At 44.5% G+C, this 22323-nt stretch overlaps 1 protein-coding gene across 1 annotated transcript in view; it reads right to left on the bottom strand.

Annotated features, from left to right (window-relative positions):
- The window catches only part of SND1 (staphylococcal nuclease and tudor domain containing 1), a 444392-nt gene extending 422579 nt beyond the window's left edge, over positions 1-21813 (bottom strand). Inside the window, exon 1 of the mRNA XM_066362596.1 lies at positions 21512-21813. Coding sequence (XP_066218693.1) covers positions 21512-21589 — 78 coding nt within the window. The 5' untranslated portion in view covers positions 21590-21813. The remainder of the gene's footprint in view (positions 1-21511) is intronic.
- Positions 21814-22323: the final 510 nt, after the last annotated feature.

Below are 22323 nucleotides of genomic sequence, written 5' to 3'. Positions count from 1 at the left end.
GAACCTTGGGCTCCTCCATGACCCTTTCTGCCATAGCCCCTTCCTTCTCCCAGCCATTACCCAGAGAATTGTGACAATCCCTCACTTGCTTCTCTGTACACTTTTGCCATCTAAGTACACATCTGAGCAATACGGTTTCAATGTACCTAATATTTCTGAATACTCTATAAATTGAGTCTACCGGCATGTAACCCATCAATAACTTGCTTCTTTTGCTCGCTGGTTTTGTTCTTTCAGTGAAACACATCCGTGGTGGTGTGCAACACTAATTCACTAATTTCATAGCTGGTCAGTACTTATTCCATTGTATGACTATACCACAATTCATTTAGGCATTCTACATTTTTACAGAAATTCAGTCCAACAAACAAATACACATATTCCAACTTTTTAAAAGCTAGCATTCTATTCAATGTCTAAGAATCCCCAATACCTTCGGCACAAAGACCTTGGCCCCTGGCTACACCATGACACACATAATTACAGACTGTCTCCTTTCCAATAACAAGTCATGCTATTCATTTTTATCTGTTCCGATCAAGTGTGACCAGCAATTAAACTCTGTAGCTTCCAACCCAACAGCCTTGCTACAGCAGACCCATGCATGCCCAGGACGCCAACCAAGGGCACTGACATTCTAAAAGACAGGCTCTATAACAAAGCAAAGCCAGAGAACAGGTATTCCAGTGTGGAGGATGTTTCATGGTCCTGGAATGAAAAGGACCACAGGAAGAGGAAAAAAAAACCCTTGGATCACATTCATTCTTAGTTAATTCTTCACAAGCAGCAGGAACAAGAACAGCACACTGTAGAATACCTGCATGGGAAATCATTCCTGCAAAAATTCCAAAGAGGGTTGAGGAGAGCCTACCAACAAACAGCAGAAAAAACCACAGCACCTGTCTCCCATACCCACTCCTCAGTTTCACTCAAGTTTTCACCAAAAAAAATAACAAAGCAATCCCAAGAGAGCCAAGACCTCTTGGTAAGCCCAGTCAGAACTGCTAAGGCCCATTTACAAGAAAACTCACCTTGTGTAATCAAGGTAAATTCTGGTAAGTGAGCACTGGCCCAGGCTAGGAAACAATCCTTATTTCTCAAATCTGACAACGGTCAGTAAGAAAGCTCAAGAACAGAGTGACTGATGACAAGAACCCGCTCTTTGCCCTTAAACATCAGAAAGGTATTACTTCTAATGCCTCCACCTACTACACTATGTCTCCAGGAAACAATGGGTCTGTAACTATTTCCCTGGCCTCATTATAGCCTTTCGCAAACAACTTGTGCAGAGAAATTTTGCACATCCTCCCCTCTCCCAGAATCCTGTTCTAAAAACTGCTAGCAAAACTTTAAATTATTGCACCAAACAATGCCATTCAGACAAGAGTCAATGTTTGGATTAATACTGGAGAGAGGTGACTTTTACTTTATAGGCTGTTCTATACCATCTGTACTATTGTATATATAAAATCAAGTAGCAGTCACCAATTCAACTTCCTAAGCAACAAGAATAGATACTCGTGTGGCAGACACTGCTGTTCCCATTCCCCCAGGCGAGAAGATGGCACATGCACATCTTTCCTCTGAAACCCGTTCTTTGGCCATAGCCTTGGCAGAGGCAGGGAAAAACAGCCTGCAGACCATTATGGAAGGAAGAGATACCTGTCTTAGGAAAGAATTAATTTCTTTCCTAGTATTTTTAAGAACCAAAGTAGCATCAGGAAGTCTAGTTTTTTTTTTAACTGTCTCCACTTCATCTTCCAAGTGCTGTTAAACTCCACCTGTTTCACTTGTCAAGAGTCTTCAAATTCTTCCTCAATAAAAATATTTTAATGACCTCTTACCTAAGGTTCCCCACCAAATAAAGCCAGAGAGAAGTAGATTCTAGGGGAAAAAATACTTAAAATGTCTTGAGGTAAAATATGAAAAAAAACAAGGGTCTACAGAGCAAACTCAGTTTTTGTTTCATATAGCATCGAAACAAGTCATCTTTCCTCTGTGGAAGACCTCACACCTAAATTGATTGTTTTTACAGTTTTATTCTTTGATTTATCACTTATTCATTCGATGGAAATTTATTGTGTTCCTACTATGTGCCAAGCACTGTTCCAGGCTAGTGACACACTTCAGTGAAATAAAACAAACAAATATGTCTGTTCCTGGACAGCTGATATTCTAGTGGGAAGAGACAAACAATAAACATAAGTAAAATATAGCCTTTGTTTATCGGAATTTTAATTTCAGACGAATATTAAGATTGAGAGGAAACTGTTATGGGTAATTGTTCTGCCAAAGCTGTACAGATTCATGTTGCAAACTTTTATGGATGCGGTAATTATCTTTAATTGCTAATTTATAGGGCATAGAAAGCGAGTCATATGGTAACTGCTTTATCCAATTACATTAATAAAATGACATATTATAGAAAAACGATCTTAGCCCTACCTGATACAGCAGGAGGTTTGTGAAAATAGCTGTCACAATGAGTTAGTCTGACTGAGGTTATGGATTAGACATTTCTCAGCTCTGCCAATAAAGGCTGCGGGGGAACACGGCGTGAGTCAGAGGACCTGGCTGCAGAGCATGAGTCTTACGGTGACAAAGGCTGAATAAGCCAGCTGAAAGGAAAATGGGGACTCAAACTGTTCAAACCCACTTATAGGTTTACTGGGAGATTTGCCTACGGTGCAGTAGCCACTAAAATGTTGCCCAGCAACAGGACAACCACATTAGATCTTCACTCGATTGTGATAAACGATTTGGTGCATTTAACTCTTAAACCTCCATCGTGACCACAAACACCAGGACACAAAATAATTCTGAAGCAAAAACCTAGCCACATTACACTTTGGGCAAGTGATGAGTACGTAAATAAAATGCGGTTTATCCGTAAAATGGTATTATTCAGAAATTAAAAAGAAATGAAGTACTGACTGATGCTACACATGGACATTTGCAAAAACTTAACATTTTTGCTAAGTGCACAATGCCAAATGAAATGTCCAGAATAGGCAAATCTATAGAGACAGAAAGTAGACTAGTGGTTCCCCAAGGCTGAAGGATGGTAACTGTTCATGGATATAGGCTTTTTCTTTTGCATATTGATGAAAATGTTCTGGAATTATAGACTGTGGTGCTAGTTGTGTGATTACAATAAAAAGAACAGAACCTTTATACCTTAAGGGGGTGAATATTATGGTATGTAATTTATTTCTATTAAAAAAATTACAGTTCTGGCCCTGGCCAGTTGGCTCAGCGGTAGAGCGTCGGCCTAGCGTGCGAAGGACCCGGGTTCGATTCCCGGCCAGGGCATACAGGAGAAGCGCCCATTTGCTTCTCCACCCCTCCGCCGCGCCTTCCTCTCTGTCTCTCTCTTCCCCTCCCACAGCCAAGGCTCCATTGGAGCAAAGATGGCCCGGGCACTGGGGATGGCTCTGTGGCCTCTGCCTCAGGCGCTAGAGTGGCTCTGGTCGCAACATGGCGACGCCCAGGATGGGCAGAGCATCGCCCCCTGGTGGGCAGAGCGTTGCCCCATGGTGGGTGTGCCGGGTGGATCCCGGTCGGGCGCATGCGGGAGTCTGACTGTCTCTCCCTGTTTCCAGCTTCAGAAAAATGCAAAAAGAAAAAAAAAAATTACGGTTCAATATAGAAGTACAAAAGCATGAGGACATAAAAATATATATCAACCCTATAGAGGATTTCCATATCCTGCAGGAAGATTATAGATACTAAGCTAAACAACACTAACAAAAAAATTTTTGTGAAGGCAGCTGACTCAGAACCCAAAGTCAGGCATGGTGATTCAGCACAGAATAGGGGCCACTGGAAACTTTCAAGTCCTCTAGAAATGACAAGCTAGAAGTCACAAGAAGGAAGCAGAACTTCAGTGACATCTACAAAGCTCTTTTTTGTGTGTGTCACAGAGACAGAGAGAGGGACAGACAGACAGGAAGGGAGGGAGATGAGAAGCATATTCATTGCAGCTCCTTAGTTGTTCATTGATTGCTTTCTCATATGTGCTTTAACTGGGGAGCTACAGCAGACTAAGTCACCCCTTGCTCAAGCCAGCGACCTTGGGCTCAAGCTGGTGAGCTTTGCTCAAACCAGATGAGCTCATGCTCAAGCTGGCAACCTCGTGGTTTCAAACCTGGGTCCTCTGAGTCCCAGTCCAATGCTCTATCCACTGTGTCACTACCTGGTCAGGCTACAAAGCTCCTAAAAGGTAAAAATGACAGAAACTGATACAAGTTTTCTTTTTTTTTTTTTTACAGAGACAGAGAGAGTCAGAGAGAGGGACAGAAAGGGACAGACAGGAATGGAGAGAGATGAGAAGCATCAATCATCAGTTTTTCATTGCAACACCTTAGTTGTTCATTGATTGCTTTCTCATATGTGCCTTGACAGTGGGCCTTCAGCAGACTTAGTGACCCCTTGCTCAAGCCAGTGACCTTGGGTCCAAGCTGGTGAGCTTTTGCTCAAACCAGATGAGCCCGCGCTCAAGCTGGCGACCTCGGGGTCTCAAACCTGGGTCCTCCGCATCCCAGTCCAACACTCCATCCACTGCACCACCGCCAGATCAGACGATACAAGTTTTCTGAGAACAATACAGCGAATACAATGAAACCCTTCCCCGTGTGGCACAGAAAGGAGAACCAGGAAAGTCACTGGGCTGATGGTGGCATCTGGAAGCCTGCAACTGCCATGACCCAGAGGCTGCAGGTGCAGGGGCTGTCAGAGTGACAAAGAAACCAGCCAGGGAGGGACTCTTCTGGACAAGGCATTTTCTCCACCTAAAAATATATCACGGGACAGGGAAGGAGCTATTGTGCATAGAGTAGTAAAGGTTTTATTGCATACACTTTAAGAAAAATTCTAAAGAAATGGAATTAAAGTGAGAGTAGCTAAAATGAAACTAAAGAAAATTTCGGAAAGTATACCAGGAAAAAGCTTCCTATTCAGAACCGTTGCTTCCACAGGACTATCATCTCTTGAAAATTAAAAAGTCATTTAGACAAAGAGCAAGCAACTCCAAAAGGACATACGCCGTGTGGTCTGGGAGGTCTTTCCCAGGATACTTGCCAACAGGGCCAGCTTCTTTCTTTCTCTGGCAACAGCAAGAAGCAAACCGAAATTAGAGAGCCCGGCAGTCAAACACAACGAATGGAAAGCCCACGGCCTCACAGCTTGCCATTCTACTTGCTCTGGATGAACTAGCACATTCAGCAGAGACAAGCCTAAGTGGCTGCTCCCAGGCCAGCCCTGCCACAAACTGGACCTCAGTTTGGAAACAGGAGTTTAAATCTCAGGGGGAAGATAAAGATCATGTACAGAAAGAGGGCAGCCATAGAGAGTATCTAATCTGAGCCCTTTGATTTTGCAGATGAAAAATCAGGCAAGCTGGACCAGGCAGTTGGACTGGGACTCGGAGGACCCAGGCAGATAGAGCATTGGACTGGGACTCGGAGGACCCAGGTTCGAGACCCCGAGGTCGCCAGCTTGAGCACAGGTTCATCTGGTTTGAGCACAGCTCACCAGCTTGAGCCCAAGGTTGCTGGCTTGAGCAAGAGGTTACTTGGTCTGCTGAAGCCCCACGGTCAAGGCACATATGAGAAAGCAATCATTAACAACTAAAGTGCCACAACAAAGAACTGATGCTTCTCATCTCTCTCCCTTCCTGTTTGTCTCTATCTATCCCTCTCTCTGACCCTCTGTCTCTGTCGAAAGAAAGAAAGAAAGAAAGAAAGAAAGAAAGAAAGAAAGAAAGAGAAAGAAAGAACGAACAAGCAAGACAGGCAATGTGACTTGCTTAAAGTATTGATGGCAGAGCACAGACTAGCCCTGAAACACCCGCAATTGTGACGTCCACTATGCCACATGTGGAAACAAGCATTTGTTTGTGTCTGTTAAAACAGTCTATGAGATTACCTATTGATCAATGCTTTTCCCCCAATTAAAATCTCCATTTATATGTGCCAGCAAAGCAGGTGTCGGAGACTAAATCACTAAGCATATAAAGCTTCCATGAGCTGGCTGCCCCAAACCAAGCCAACATTTATTAAACACTACCGTATGCAAGGCATAATGATTCACTTGTTTGGGGCTGTTGCCAAAAATAAAAATGCCCCTTGCTATTCAAGGCTATAGCACAAGAGAAGTTCCTTCTTCTGTTAAGGAAACTCAAGAAGAAGGTCTTCCTGATGACAAGCAGACTTTTCCTCCTCCTTTAGGGGCAAATAGAGGTCAAGCAGGGGTTGCCAAGGCGGGGGAGGGGGGGCCTGAGATTACACTGTAGGGGCTACTCAGCTGGCTCTGTGTGTACAGTCCCCCTCTCCCCAACTCCACTAGTCTGAGGAAGAAGTGCAGCCACAATTCCTGATTCAGGGATGGGGACAGAGCGGCTACTCCTACCTACAATGGCTGTAGCTGCTGTCATCTCTTACTTCTCTTTCTCACAGCACTGCCATCTGTGTGGCCCTGAGCAAAATGTACAAAATATCAGATCGTAACCCAATGACAAGAAGAGGGTAGGAGGCCTGTGTATCAGACACAGCTAAATGAAGGTGTACCAGAGACCACGAAATATCTTAGAGAAATGAAGATTATAGTGCTCACTATTCCTCAGGTTTGCTTCTGAAAAGTCACGTGCATTTTTTTGTTTAGAAATTACAGCAATATAAAAACTAAGTTATTAAACATAATACTCAATGCTATTCAAAGTGAATCATCTCTAAAGAATATCTAATGTATTTACTTTGGTTGATATGCAGGGCTGACTGTGGAACTTGGGGAAGTAATTCAAATTCTATGCTATCCATGAAAAGCATTACATTTCTAGTTTTTCAAATTTGTTTGGAAACTTCCTATTTGAAATGTTGACAGTCAATTTTAGATGTCAAAATAAAGAAGTATAAATCACAAGTCTACCATAAATATTTCAGTCCTTTATTGCTCAGTTAAGGTGCCATCCTAAGATCCTCATTGTTAAGATCCTAGCGAGACTGCCATGAAGCAGTAATTGCCAGACAAAGAGTCGTTCCTTCACCCCTTCCCAGCTACATGCTGGGCCCCAGCGCACCCTCGCCTCCATCAGAACGCAGACTTGGACACCTCTAAACTTAAGGAGAGGGCAACTGGGCCATGATCTGGAATTGGCTGTGATATCTTCACTGCAGGTACTGCCCAGGAGAGACTGCTTCCCCATTTTTAAAACACCCATAATATTCTACTTGCCCTATGTCAGGGGTCGGGAACCTATGGCTCACAAGCCAGATGTGGCTCTTTTGATGGCTGCATCTGGCTCGCAGATAAGTCTTTAATAAAAAAAATAATAATGTTAAAAATATAAAACATCTTCATGTATTACAGTCCATTCATTTCCTACCGCTCATGTTCATGGTTGCGGGTGGCTGGAGCCAATCACAGCTGTCCTCTGGGACAACACCAAATTTTATTGGATAATGAGTAATGTACATGGGTCGTTGTATGGCTCTCACGGAATTACATTTTAAAATATGTGGCATTTATGATTCTCTCAGCCAAAAAAGTTCCCGACCCCTGCCCTATGTGAATGAACCACACCATCCAGCTATGTGGTTCCCTTAACCTTCGGGGGGGGGGGGGGGGGCACACACAACTCTGCAGCAAATAACAAAATAAACGAACTGTAACATACACAGCATAGAAATTTCAAGTGAAAGTTTACTGGCAGCTCAGACACGTGGGGCATCCTTACAATTAGCCTATCAAAAATACATTTTCTCAGTTTCTATTCCTCAGGTCATCTGAGCCTCAAGCTTATTCTTCCTTCTACACTGGCTTTTCAGCTTCTCCTGTTGATAATCAAAAACACACATCTTGTTCTGAACCGAAAATAAGAAATATTTTCATTCAGAGCACCCATACAGGACCCTTAAGAATTCACTGGACCAAGCAGTCTGGCTAGCAGCCCCACACTGCCTTGCTATGAGGAAAGTTCTAGAGCTAGGATCTCAGTGACTAACACAGGCGCGGGCCGGGTTAAAGGAGAGCTGGGCCTGTGCCCCAGAGAGCAGCAGGAGGCCTCAGGAGAGTCTAAAGCACTCACTGGAGAGGAGTTTAACAAGATAGCTTGGCTTTTAATAGAGGCAGCCTCCTGGCCTCTGGGCTGCGAAAGGGCTCACCTGCCAAGAGTAATAACACCAGCAATTACCGCACAGCCTAGTCATCTCAGCGGGATTCCGGGACCCAGGGCCGCGGGTCTCCTCTCCCCTGCGCACCCAGGGAAGGAAGGAAAGGGAGGCACAGCACGCGCCACTTTAGGTGAAGACCTGCGAGAGTCCTATTAGGTAAGCAGATAAATTATACTTGGCATAATGATTCACTGTTTGGGGTTGTTGCCAAAAATAAAAATCCCCTTGGTATTCAAAGCTATAATACAATGAAATTCCCCTCCTGGAACAGAATTCATAAGGTTTAAAAGCTCACTTAACATCATGTATTCCAGAGACTAGAAACAAAAACTCAGAAGCCCGATTCCTTGTTCCTTTCTCTGCTCCAAACTTCTAGCACCCCTTAGTCACTCCAGGCAAGTGGCCTGCACCTTCCACACTGAATCCAGATTGCTCACAGCGGCTTTTAAGAACAGCCGAGCATTCTCACCTGTACTTAGCCACGTCTCCTGCCTTTCATCTCATCCATTTTAGCCCTTTGCCCCTATCAGGTGGTGTCATTTCATCATCTCTCCAGAAAAGATTTTTAAAACAAAAACAGATTTGACAATTGTTATCTGATTTTTCCAAGAAAACCATCAGTATTTAAATTCACAACTCCCCCTTTCCACCATAAAACAAAGCGACCTGCCTCAAGTGAACAGCTTTACCCAGAATCAAGTGTGCAAGCTGGGGTCTCCAGCCAGGCTGCCTTCTCTCCACAAAGGGCCTTCTTAGCCACAAGGCCCTCCTCCCCCAGGCCATCCTACAGGCTAGGCTTACAGCACCTCCCACCTTCTGTTTCTATTGTGAACTGTGCCCCCCACACTCTTTTTCCCAGACTTACCTGCTCTTTTTTTTTTTTTTTTCCTGAAGTGAGAAGCAGGGGGAGGCAGACAGACAAGACATCCGCATGCGCCTGACCGGGATCCACTCGGCATTCCCACCAGAGGGCGATACTCAGCCCATCTGGGGAGTTGCAACGCTGCATTCAGAGCCATTCTAGCACCTGAGGCAGAGGCCCTGGAGCCTTCCTCAGCACCCGGGCCAACTTTGCTCCAGTGGAGCCTTGGCTGCGAGAGGGGAAGAGAGATAGAGAAAAAGGAGAGGGGGAGGGGTGGAGAAGCAGGTGGGTGCTTCTCCTATGTGCCCTGGCCAGGAATCAAACTCGGGACTTCCACATGCCGGGCCGACACTCTACCACTGAGCCTACCGGCCAGGGCCTTACCTGCTCTTACCTTACTAAATCCACCAAATGCCAACGTAAGAATACAAAGATGTATAGAACAGGCAGCTCAGTTGGTTAGAGCATCATTCCAATATGTCAAATCCAGACACTGTGACAGTGAAAAAGGGGTGTCACTGATAATTACGTGAGACAACAGGTGCAAACAGAACAGCCTTAGGCAGACTGGGATCTAAGTCATCCTGTCCTTACAAAGGTGCCAAGGCCAGGTAAGGGACTGTGGCCAGTCCTTGCAAAGAACCAATGCATCCTGGTTCTACACACTGTTCCTCCCTGTGGGTTTGGGGAATTGGCAAAGGACCAGATAACCCCAAAGAAATCTGGGTTACCCAGGTCCCCTTGGGGCAAAGAAAACAGAAAATGTTTTACTATTTATAATGAAAAAACTGCTCTAAATATATCAACTTCAAGTTCTGCTAAGTGTTTGGGAAGGTGATGCATGGGGGAAGGTAGTGATAAGCGTTTTGGAGGAGGGAGATGGAATGAGGGCTGGACCTAATGGACCAAAGGCTAGAGGGTTGCTGGGGTGCGGGCAGGAGCCAAAGGAAGCCAGACTTCGCCTGCTATACTTTGCTGTACTTTTGCCTAACTAGCTACACCTGTGCCAGCGAGTACCCACTAGTACTCACACAACTGTACTTATCCACACACGACTTGAACTTGTTTAATCCTTCCTAAACACAGTACAATGGATGATACCGCTGAGGCTCAGAAGAGGTCCGCATGTGCCAGAGGTTCCCAGCCTCCTCGGTTCCAGACTAGAAATGTTTCCCCCACCCCTCAAAACTAGGGGCTGAGATGTTATCCACATTTTATCTTGCCAGGGACATTAAACAAAATAAATACCATTACAATGTTTATAAAATAAAGGACATTTTAGCTCCCCCCACACCAAATAGTAAAAATATAATCTCAAAAGGAAAGCTAGCCCTTTAATTGTGCAACCTGAAACTCACACCTGCCAGGTGCCCTAATGCCTCTTATTTTGCCTCAGCCTGTTCCATTTTCCTTAGGAGTGCTGGACTCAAGATGGCAGAAAATGGTCACTGAACACAGCACACGCTGGACTGTTTTACATGAGCCTCTCACTTACTCAGCAATAATTTCATCAGTGAGTATAGCTATTGTGTCCATTTACAGGCAAATCTGGAACATGAAGGGGTAAAACTACTTGTCCAAGGTTATATGACTAGTCATCAGTGAAGCTAATGATCTGAACCACAGCCGCCCCAGAAAATCAAGTCAGTTCTGCCTCAAAACACTAGTTACATGTTTCCCACAGTGTGGTGGGCTGTACTGAAAAAAAAAACAAAAAACCCCTCTTTAAGTGGGATGTGAACCCTGTATGTACCAGCATTTAATATTCACACATCCATAAGAACTGTCCCCTTTCCAGTTCTCTTTCAACACTGCTTAGTGAATAGAAGTTTCAGTGTGGTGGCAGGAAGCATTGTTGTTTTTTTTAGCACCTCTCTACCATTTGGTTAACTTCCTTCAGAGTACTCAGCAAAACACAGTACCTAGCTAAAATGCAGTAACCTTATCTTGTTTTCATTGTGGGTATTTTTAAGGTAATTTATGGTTATGGCAAATTAACACTGGTTTTCCACTTTCAATAATGAAATTAAGTTTCCTTGTAAAATAACATTTCAATCTGAAAAACAGCTAATGAGCCAAAAGATTTTCAAACTAAACCAAAGTAGAGGTAGCATTCAGATAGACTAAAACCATGGGAAAGGCACACACACATCTGAAGCCCTGGAAATTTTAAACTATACTTCTCACAAAAATTAGGGAATATTTTATTGCTTCATATTCATTTCGAAATATCCCCTAATTTTTGTGAGCAATATAATTGCAGGGTTGGGATCAGCACTTAACTGAAAGGCTGAAAACACAACCCCCGTGGCTCAGTCTTTCCAAACAACTCGAAAAGGGAGTTTGCCCATGCAGGATGCAGTCATGCTTACCAACACCTACCTCCGCAACTTCTCATCCCAGAAGACCAAGGAAAGAGGACGAGTTCTGTGCCAGCCTCCAGGAAAAAAGTCAAGCCTCTCAGGTGACCTTGGCCTTGCACCTCCTGTCCTGCAGCTGGGCAGCTGCACACCTCCTTAGTCATGGAACTCTCTAGAAACCAAAGAGCTTCCTAGACCTTTATGTACTAAGCTGAAAACAGCTGGCAGTCTTCAAGCAATTAAAAAGGGATTATTTAAGGATACCCAGGTGCTGGACCCTGCCCTCCAATGAAGAAACAAAGTGGTGTTCAAGGATTCTCAGGCTGGGGAAACAAGGCTACCAAGAATGAAATGAGCCCTGGCCGGTTGGCTCAGTGGTAGAGCATCGGACTGGCGTGCAGGAGTCCTGGGTTCGATTCCCAGCCAGGGCACACAGGAGAAGCACCCACCTGCTTCTCCATCCCTCCCCCTCTCTTTCCTCTCTCTTTCTTCCCCTCCCACAGCCGAGGCTCCATTGGAGCAAAGTTGGCCCGGGCACTGAGGATGGCTCCATGGCCTCTGCCTCAGGCGCTAGAATGGCTCTGGTTGCGGCAGAGCGATGCCCCAGATGGGCATGCCGGGTAGATCCTGGTCGGGCGCATGCGGGAGTCTGTCTGACTGCCTCCCCATTTCCAACTTCAGAAAAATACAGAAAAAAAAAAAAAGAGTGAAATGAGTAATGAGATTTTGCCCTATTACTTTATCTAAGATGATACTTGTGAAACAAACAAGTGTAAGTAACTACCAAAAACATGAAGTGATTATTAAAAGGTACCAGCAACTGCACATTTAGTACTCTATCTCATGCAAATACCAACATAAGAATACAAAGATGTATAAAACAGGTAGTTAGAGCATCATTCCAATATGCCAAGGTTGCAGGTTCAATCCCCAGTCAGGGCACATACAAGAGTCAACCAATGAATGCATAAATAAGTGGAACAACAAATCAATGTTTCTCCCTGTCTATCTCTCTCCCTTCCCCCCTCTCAAAAATCAATAAATAAAAATTAAAAATAAAAGAATGTTCAGTCAGTGTAGCAGTGTTTAGAATCATCAACAACCAAAAACCCATACATCAACAGGAAAAACTGCATAAGTACATGAAAAATGTGTTCTATATCTCAACCTTAAATAATGAGGTAGACCTATAATTATGACACAGTCATGACAATTTTAAAAAAAGAAAAAAAAAGAAAATTGCAGGACACACATAGTATGACCCCATTTCCATTAAAAAAAAAAAAACAAGAGAAGGATGTATATATCTTCATGAAGAAGGTTTAGAAGCACATTTACTTAGAGAAATGAGTGAATGATAGAAAAATGAAGGGTAAGGGGGGCAAAGGAAGAGCAATTTTTATATTTAACTTTATCTATTTCATACTGTTTAAAGTCTTAGGAGCAATAAGTAAAAAATTTAAATATCAGTGACTATTAAATTACTAATACAGGATGGCCGCCATCACTGGAGCATTTTGAAGGAGTTCTGGGTGAACCAGAAAGTTGCTGGTCAAAATGAGGGAAGGGAAAAAAAAAAAAATGAGGGAAGGCCACCACAACAACTGCAAATGTTAGACAAGCTAGTAAGGAAAAAAAGTAGACTAAAACAATCAAGGAGGTAGTTTTAGCTTTTACTGTTGTTAAAGAGCGAGGCTCATAAACAAGAAACAGGCTAGGTACAGTTAAACCAAAAGGCCCCAGTGTGTGGGACTAAAGATTACAAGAGCAGAAAGTGAGGAGCACAGAATCTTCCCGTTTGCAGATAACATAAAGACTTCCATAGCGATGTGCCAAGTTATCGGTGCCAAACTATCAGAAGGTCTTGGGAATCTATGCAAATAGAAAGAAAAGTGGCAGATGAGAGTTAAAATGAGCACATGGCCTAAATGCGGCATGTAAAACAACTTCTCAGCTGTCAGTCATGACCCAGGAATGGAATCGCCCAATCTCTGTAAAAGGACCCCAAGGACATCAGCCCAGTATTGAGCTACAGATTAAAAGCAATACAAACTGTCCTGGGAGCCATCAAGACAAGTATCAAAAAGAGAAAGAGAGACAAACTACTGTCCTTCCCTCATATAAAATTCTGGTCTACCCACCCCAACATACACTTTTTATCATCTGTGTCCTGCCCCTTTAACTGCACACCATACAGTAATTAAGAAAGATCAGGGCCCTGGCCGGTTGGCTCAGCGGTAGAGCGTCGGCCTAGCGTGCGGAGGACCCAGGTTCGATTCCCGGCCAGGGCACACAGGAGAAGCGCCCATCTGCTTCTCCACCCCTCCGCCACGCCTTCCTCTCTGTCTCTCTCTACCCCTCCCGCAGCCAAGGCTCCATTGGAGCAAAGATGGCCCGGGCGCTGGGGATGGCTCTGTGGCCTCTGCCTCAGGCGCTAGAGTGGCTCTGGTCGCAACATGGCGACGCCCAGGATGGGCAGAGCATCGCCCCCTGGTGGGCAGAGCGTCACCCCATGGTGGGCGTGCCGGGTGGATCCCGGTCGGGCGCATGCGGGAGTCTGTCTGACTGTCTCTCCCTGTTTCCAGCTTCAGAAAAATGAAAAAAAATGAAAAAAAAAATAAAAAAGAAAGAAAGATCAGCTGGTCTCACATGCCAGCTCTGGATCAATCCCAAACCAACCCTTTCAGAACCACCTAGAATTTTTTCAAAATACAGATTCCCAGGCCACACTTGCAGAGACTACTTCAGTGCCTCTGAAACGCCTTCTGGGTAGTCCTAAAATATGAACTGTTTAGGAAATCACTGAGTTCCTTCCCTCTCTCTAAATCTACTCCTAGAAAGGATTTAAGAAAGCTTATAATAAAAAATAAGCTCAAAAGAAACCATGTGAAGAACTACCAAAAATAGATTAAGACAGTTTCTATAGTTGCACATTAAGTGGAAGTGGGAAAGATGTGCGAAAGGCCTTAAGAATGCTCTGAAGCGTGAAACGCAGAGCTCAGAACTCGGCCATACCCCACACTCCCGCCAGCGTCCCCCAGGCAAGAGCAGGGCCAGAATATACTCTCTCTGTGACATACAGGGTCCTAGAGTGCCCTTCTCATCCCCTTCTCAGACCAAGCCCCAGTGCACCAGGAGGGCAGGGCGTTCGGAAGGAGAGCTGAGACTGGCACCATGTTCCCCAGGTCTCGAAGAAACCACTCCCACGACTCTATCCTAAACCACTACGGAAGCCAGGACCCTACCTGGCTCTTCTTCCCACCCTCCACCCACTCCACCAGCCCATTCACTTACGTCATCCACCCTAGAAAACCATATTTGAACCCAATTCACCTCCTCCAAAAAACAAAACAAAACCCAAAAACCCAAGCAATAGAAACAGAAAACATGTTTCCTGCAGGATAAGCTGCAACTCAAAGTGAAGGCCACCCTAAGGTATGAGTCTTTGGGCTTTCATTCATCATGCCTAAGACATGTAATATAGGCTTTCTTACTCAATCACAGCCTTCCGGGACTGAAAGGAGGTTAGAGACCATAAATCCACATGCCTCATTTAAGAGGGAAGTCTGACAGGTAATCTTACCCACATCACCCAGATGGAGCACAGCAGCATCTAGACTAGAACTTGTCTCCCTTGACTCCGAGGCCAGGGATCTCTCTTCTCTGCCAGGTTGTCTCCCAGGGACCATGTTAATAAATTAGATTTGTTAACCTTAAGCATAGATTCCCCAAATCTCCTCAATTCCTATTACTCAGGAATTTGGTGTCACAAGATCAACCCAAGCAGGTTACTTTCACTTAAAGCGCCTCAAAATGTGTTAGGAATAAGGAGAGAGAAGAGATGAAGCCTTAAGTCACTCATCACACGCATATAAATGAAGAAAATGTGCCAAGTTTATACAGACTGAACATCTCAGAAATGACATCTGAAAATGTCATCTAAATTTCTATTAGGTTTATTTTTCTGTAACTTCTCAGTGAAAAAAAAAAGCCAACTGGGTTGAAAAATAAAATTTTTTTAAATGCCAAAAGAAACCACTGTTCTTTTTTTCCCTCAACATTAGAGCTAAGTGAGAAAAACATAACATTAATTTATCATATTGTGTCTCATTGAAAATAAGTGAAATCCTACAACACTCCATCTGCATCAAATGTTCACAACCTGTGATTCTGCATTAGTGTCTGCTGTGAAAACAAAAAGCATATGTCAGTCTCCCGAGAGAAGGAGTAAGAATAAGAGGAAAAGCTACACAAGCCCAGGAAGAACCGAATCCCTTCACTTCATTCCTCATCCCTGATATGGCGAAGAAGTCCCTACAGTTTTTGGCTACGCTGTTCCTTGGAGGCGTAAAATAAAATCCAAGATGAGACCCCAGAGGATAACTACTGCAACCCTGCTAGAACTACACCTGCAAGGTGAATGCCAGCCCATAGTAAGAAGTGAGTGCACAACCTTCTTATCTGGATTCAAAAATCTGGCCAATTTTTTCTTTTGAATCTACCAATGGAAACTAAAATTTTCATTCATTTCCCAAATTTCACTCTCTGAATAAACTGGGGCACAGACTCACCAAGTCATTCGCCCACTTCTTACCAAGTAGTGATCACCACCCGGCCTCAGGAGTCCCCACTCATTAATTAAGAGTCACACTGCACATGACCTAATGGCGTTCCTGACCATTAGTGCGGCCTCTGAAGCAGTTACTTGTGAAAGCTTGACTAAAGCTTGCTAGGTTAAGAGTTGCCAGAGGCCAAAGTAAATTACATGCAGCGATAATGCTAACAGAAGTATGCACCCTGACAAGTTCTAGATGCTGCTTAACTCTCACGGAGCCTGCTCTTGGCATTGGTCTTCCCAGCCAGGTCCCCGCCACTGGAAGACAGGTACAGGTTTCCCCACTATCCACAAGTAGAGCAGACCAGAATGGAGTAAAACAAAGAAGCAATTACCATTAATTGATATGAAAAGAAATTGTGAGCATTCCCAGATCCAAAATTCAACACATACAATGGCTTTATTTCATTCACCACAGTTGACATGCTTAATTCCACCCATTTTCATGCTAACTGGAACACCATTAGGAGTTTTCTCAGGCTTTTCTGATACTTTAGGATATATCTTGCTAAAAGAAGCACAAAATAAATAAGATGAAATGCAGATGTTCACAGACACAGTTCAAAGCTATGGAACCGGGACTCTGAGAGGCTGAGTGTGGTTTTCAGGGCAGGGACCTGGCGCTGCCACCTGCGCTGCTCAGGGCACGCACAGACTGCCTTTCTGAGGGCTCCCTACACAACAAACACTGACTGCTACTCTCACTTTTCACCGTTTTTGTTAAAGCGAAAATCCTCTTTGGATGGCTTTCAGTTAGCGAAAACAGATACAAGTGTAGGTCTTTCGTAAAAGCTAAGTGGCATAATACAAACATCCATAAAATGAGGGATACCTGGAGTGACTTTGAGAATATATAGGACTGGCTGATAGGAAGTCAAAAAACTGTTGCCATGATCCTGTAAGAAACAGGACCATGAACAAGAGCAGGTATGTGTTTACCAGTCTCTTGTTTACAGTTATTCAGTGGATTTAATGTCAGCTAGTAATCTTACCAGGGTACCAGAATAAAGACCACCTCCACTGACTCCAGGGCCTTTGCTGAATCTGTTATTCAGTTTACCACTAACACTCTGTGGTTGGTTCTCTGATGTCCATCTGATTTCACTACAAATGCTGAGAAGACCTTGCAAAACACCCCACCTAAATGAGCCACCCCTTCCTTGACTCCCAACCACTCTGCACCGTTCGCCTACTTGAAATCACTACCTATATTACCATGTTTATTTCTTATTTCCTTGTTTACTGTCTGTCTCCTCCATAAACCATAAGGAAAAAATTCTCATCTACTTTTTTCCCGCTGTTTCTCCAATACCCAGACAGAGCTTGACACAGCAGATGATCAAAAAATGTGTTCAAGAAAGAAAGGAAATATGATTGCTCATCAATCTATATAATTAGTACATTGCAGGAGCCACTGTTAGCATGACTACAGCCAGATAGATGTTTTTCCTTTTCACACAAAAAATGACAGCAAGCCTTAAAGATACAGTAAAAACTTAGTTATAGCCTTGATTGAAAGTTACCATGTTTACCTGCTGGGAAGTGGGCAGTTTTAAGACTGCGGGAAAAGTCTTCCATCATATTCTACCTACTTCTTTGCAAATGGCTCTATAAAGTATCGTTTTTCAGCTACTATGTCCCTTCAAGTAGAATAAGGGTACTTTCAGTAGCTTAGGGGAGGTTCTTCTTTTTTTTTTCTTTCATAGCCCGCATGAGATAAGTGCTCCTAGGAAGGAGTAAGTCAACACACTACTACTACTTTGTCCACACTACGCTCTGGAAATACGTATACTTCTTAGTTCAGAAACCTAAGAAACACTTAGCTAAAATTATTGAAATTATAGGCAGGATTTCCTACAAGTTGTAGGAAATTTCCTACTGGAGAAATTTCCACTAAGCTACTCACCAGGAAGTCTACATCCTGCTTTACAGCAACCTGGCAGCACAATTCAAAGGAGAAAATTGTGGTGACTCCTTCCTCCTTTAGGTGACTCTGCCATAGGCCCCTAGTGAGAAGCATGGTTCTTAGGATAAAACCAAAGACTGCCAGAGGGATTCCTTTCCCCTCTGGGGCCAGTTCAACGGAGCGGGGTAAAATGGGAACGGGGATCTGGCACTGCCCTCCTCCCTTTAGCCTTCCACACCACAAGCAAGAGAAGATATGATGCTTCCATGGCTATTTCTGAGAAGCACAGGAGATTCAAGAATTGTAAGAATTGTGGCGGAATCATTCTGCTGTTGCAAAAGCAGCCCGTGGGCTCCAGACTGAAAAGATGTGCAAACATACCAAGTACAGAAGGAAAGACATAATGAAAAGACATAGAAAAGGGACATCCTAAAACCAGAAGTAACTCAAGTCAGTAAAATCAGAGACAATAGCCATTTTATACATCGATGCTCAATGGGGTGACTAACTTTTATAATAAGTACCCCAAGACTTCTCCCAACTTATCTACTTAGCATTTGCTGACAATATTCTGTTGCAGCTAAATACTGTCTAGCAAATCATTCAAAGAAACCAAGAGTTCGAATCCTTCAGGGTTTTGAGAAAGTAGTATCTGATTTGACAGAGACTCTTACATTTTCAGCTTATATTTTGTCAGCCCACACACAGGCCAGTCTCATCCCAGCTCAGAAAACAGAAATCCAGTTTCAGTTTTTCCACCACCCGTACTGCCTCTTCAGTAACAGTGGCTCCAAAATGCCCGTGTGAACTTACTGCCCACTTCCTCCTTCAATACATTCCAGAACCAACTCTGTCCCTTGGTTTCCACTCAAACAAACACAGACTTGACCAAGACCGTCATGTCATGTTAAAAAACTACTCAAATGTAAATTTGTTTGACAACTTGATTCCCAAGTTCTTTCTTCTTTAACCTTAAAAAAGTAACACAGGACTTACTAGGAGTGCAAGGCCGAGAGCAGAGAAACTTGCACCTTCCACAGCCCTAAAAACTGTTCTTTTGACAAAATAAAACAGGAAGAATTACTCTTCTTCACTGCAGCAAACCTCAGGCCAGATTTTTTCAGACCTTCAGCTCTGCCTGAATCCAGACAAATCCAGAAAACTCACCCAGGAAAGCATGCTTCTGGTTAGTCAGTGCTCCAGTTTCAGACCTCTCCCAAAAGGCAGAAAAGCAGTGATTACTATTTTCCTATTCATCAAATTACTCCTCTTTCCTCTGTCTCCCTTTGGAGAGTTCTTACAAAGCAGTTCCTAGTACCGCTGGACCCGATTACTCTCCAGGAAAACACAACTTTGCTCAGCAAAAGAGCTTCACACAGAGCAATTTGCCAGTGGTCTATTTTTCATTCCAGACAAGGCTTCTAAGCCTGGCACAAACCGCCTGTCGCTCTGCAGTTCACCCAGCTTCCCTCCCCTAATCTCTGTCTGGAACTCACCCACCCACCTCATGCAGTTTGGTCACAAAACAGCAATATAGACTACTCAGTCATTGCACTTTAAAAGCCTCCTCTCAGACTCAAACGTGTCTTCCACACCACACTATGCACAGAACGCACTCACCACAATAGCAGCTCCCGGATAAGACAAGAAGTAACATCTAATCTTTTTCCCCAGCTCAATTACAGTCAGCTTCACTTTCCTGCAATTTTGTGGCCATGCATCTCTGGCCCCACCCTTATAAACGCATGCCCTGGAGTCAGAAACATCATAGCACCATGCTGAAGAACCTCTGCTCTGGCAGACAGGCCTGAGTTCGAATTCAACTCTGCTTTTTATTAAAAATAAAAGTGCCTGCCCTTGGGCAAACTATTCTCTCTAAACCTCGGATGTAGCACATAATCCTATCTACTTGTTAGGTAGTACCTATGAGATAATGTAAACGCAATATCCGGCACTAGAAATGACCCTAATAAACAAGTGATTCTTGAGCTTCAATATCCGTGGGGCAGGCATGGGGACCTCATAGACTCCAGATACCCTGGAAGCCTCCAGCATTGGCAAAGCAAAAATACATACAGCCTTATTCCAATCCCATCCCATAAAGGAGAGGGCCCTTAATAAAGGAAAAAACTCAAGAGATTTCACTCAGTGCTGTTAATCCCACCCAACAATGCTCTGCTTCTACGGTAAAAGGAAAGATCAGTACAAATGAAAAAGGTAATAAAAGAGGAGCCCCTTCACCATAATTTCAACAAGGGAAAATACTGTGGACTTTGGGAAGTCACTTTCCATTCAGTTTCTGGGAAAGTCATTTTCCATTCAGTTTCTGATAAATTCTGACTCTCCATTTAGAAACAAATAAAGGGGAGAAAGCAATATTGAAAACCCTATGGATCTCACCTGGTGGCAGAATACTACCTAAGAAATTAATACATGAGAAAAGGGGGAAAGAAAAATCTTGAAATCTAATTTACACACACACACACACACACACTCAAACACACACATACAAGCTGAAGAACATTTTAATCCCATGAAAGACAATGAGCCTAGAAAACAGAATGTTTTTTAAACTTTCTAAAACAGTGAAAGACTGTAGAGCTTTGGGGAAACATGTCATAAAGGATATCTGCAGTTTCAAATGGAAAGGTCAGAATTTAACTTGAAACAAAAATATAAAAGTTTACAGTCATCCCAACCAGAAAATCTTGTAACAACCAGGACATACCAAATTCCAAGATTTGGGAGGGTTGGGAGAATAGAGTGGACAAGAGATAAAAGGAATCTATGCTAAAATTATCATGGAGCTAAGGGTAAATATTTTTAATGAACTTCACAGGGTTTTGAATTCAAAATTCAAGAATGTTGAAAAATCAGGCAGAATCAACAGTATTAGAGCCGTAGGCTGGGAATCAGAACACTTGGGCTCTGGTCCTGGCTTCAAACCAAACCACCATGTGACATTAGGTAAGTCACTGGGTGGGAGAATAATGATGGCTAAGATTCCTTCCAGCCTAACATTTTAAGGGTCAAAAGAAGGGAAAGCACAAAATATCAGGAGCTCTCAGGACTACAGACTGGACACAAGAGGTGGAGACGAAAAGAAGGGGAATGAGGGCCAGAGAGCAAGGAAACTTGGAGTAACTTAGAGTCGGTGGAAACAGAAAAGCTTCAAGATGGCCAAGTACTTTTCAAGTTCCAGGGAAGAGCGGATGTCAGGATCGCGAAAAACTGCAAACTGCTCAGCAAATATCAAAATGAACAGAAGAACAGGGGGAATAGGAAGACAGACATCAGCAATGATATCCGTTAAGCAATTAATATTCGATCTATCCCGGTAAACAGCCAGGAAATCTGAGTGCCGCGACCACGGAAATCACTGTCACCCCTGATGCCAGGGTGTCCGGGAGGCAAAATACGAAGGGGAGTCCGTGTCGGGTTCCTTCTAGAGAGGGGATTCCAGAATGGATGAAAAGTGAAGGATGACAGAAAAAGGGGGACCTGGAGACTATGCAGCCTGGTGGGAGGGGTAGAGGAGCCGGCGCCAGACTCCCGCTCCGAGACTAGCGGTGGGGTCGGTATCTGGGCCCCCGTTCTCACCATCTTGACAATGCCCCGTTGCACGGTGGGGACCACAGGTCCCCCGGAGGAGCCGCCGCTCTGCGCGGAGGAGGCCATGTGTAGAGATGGCAAGACAGAGAGTAAGGCGGTGGGCCGGCTTGAAGGTGTTAGTATGGGTATCGGTGTTGGTGAGAGGCCGCCGCGGCGAGGAGTGGGCGGGCGATGAGCTGCGGACCACGGATCCGACGGACGCGCCGGGCGCTCGCAGAAGCAGCAGCGGGTCTAGGAACGAAAAAGGAGACGCGATCTTCACCGTGGCCACACGTTCTACTCGCCGCGCAAGCGTGCCAGAGCGCCACCGCCCTTCAGCCAATTAGCACCCAGAATTTGCCGGACCTCAAGCCAATAGGCACCCTGCTCTGGAGGCCCCGCCCCTTAGTGCCAAACCTGGAGCCAAACTCCAGGAAGCGCTGAAAGAGCTGATTTGCGGTGACTGACTAATTATGGGGCGGGACTTCCGGGGCAGTCTAGTAGGTAGTGTCGGGAGGTGTAGTGAGAAGGAAAGGACACGTCAGCATCTGGCCGCGGGGCGCGGGGGGCCATGGGAGCCCCGGGGGTAGGGCCAGCCTCGCCCACCAGCCTGGCCCCGCCCACTACGCCCCGCCCCGCGGGCGGTCAGGGAGCCCACGTGGACCGCGGCGTTCCTGGAGGGTGCACCCGGAACCCGGAGCCAAAGAGGCTAAGTCCTGGAGGGCTGTCAGTTCTGGCTGCATGGCGACTCCCGACATTTTACCTAAGCTGAAAGTATGGGGAGAACTTGGAAAAGAGGAAGCATTGTGAAACCTTCTGCC

This window comes from Saccopteryx leptura, chromosome 2 (assembly GCF_036850995.1).
Source record: "Saccopteryx leptura isolate mSacLep1 chromosome 2, mSacLep1_pri_phased_curated, whole genome shotgun sequence".
In the NCBI taxonomy this organism is placed as follows: Eukaryota; Metazoa; Chordata; class Mammalia; order Chiroptera; family Emballonuridae; genus Saccopteryx; species Saccopteryx leptura.
The sequence above is the reverse complement of the archived record's forward strand: the minus strand, read 5'-3'. Positions and strand labels throughout refer to the sequence as shown.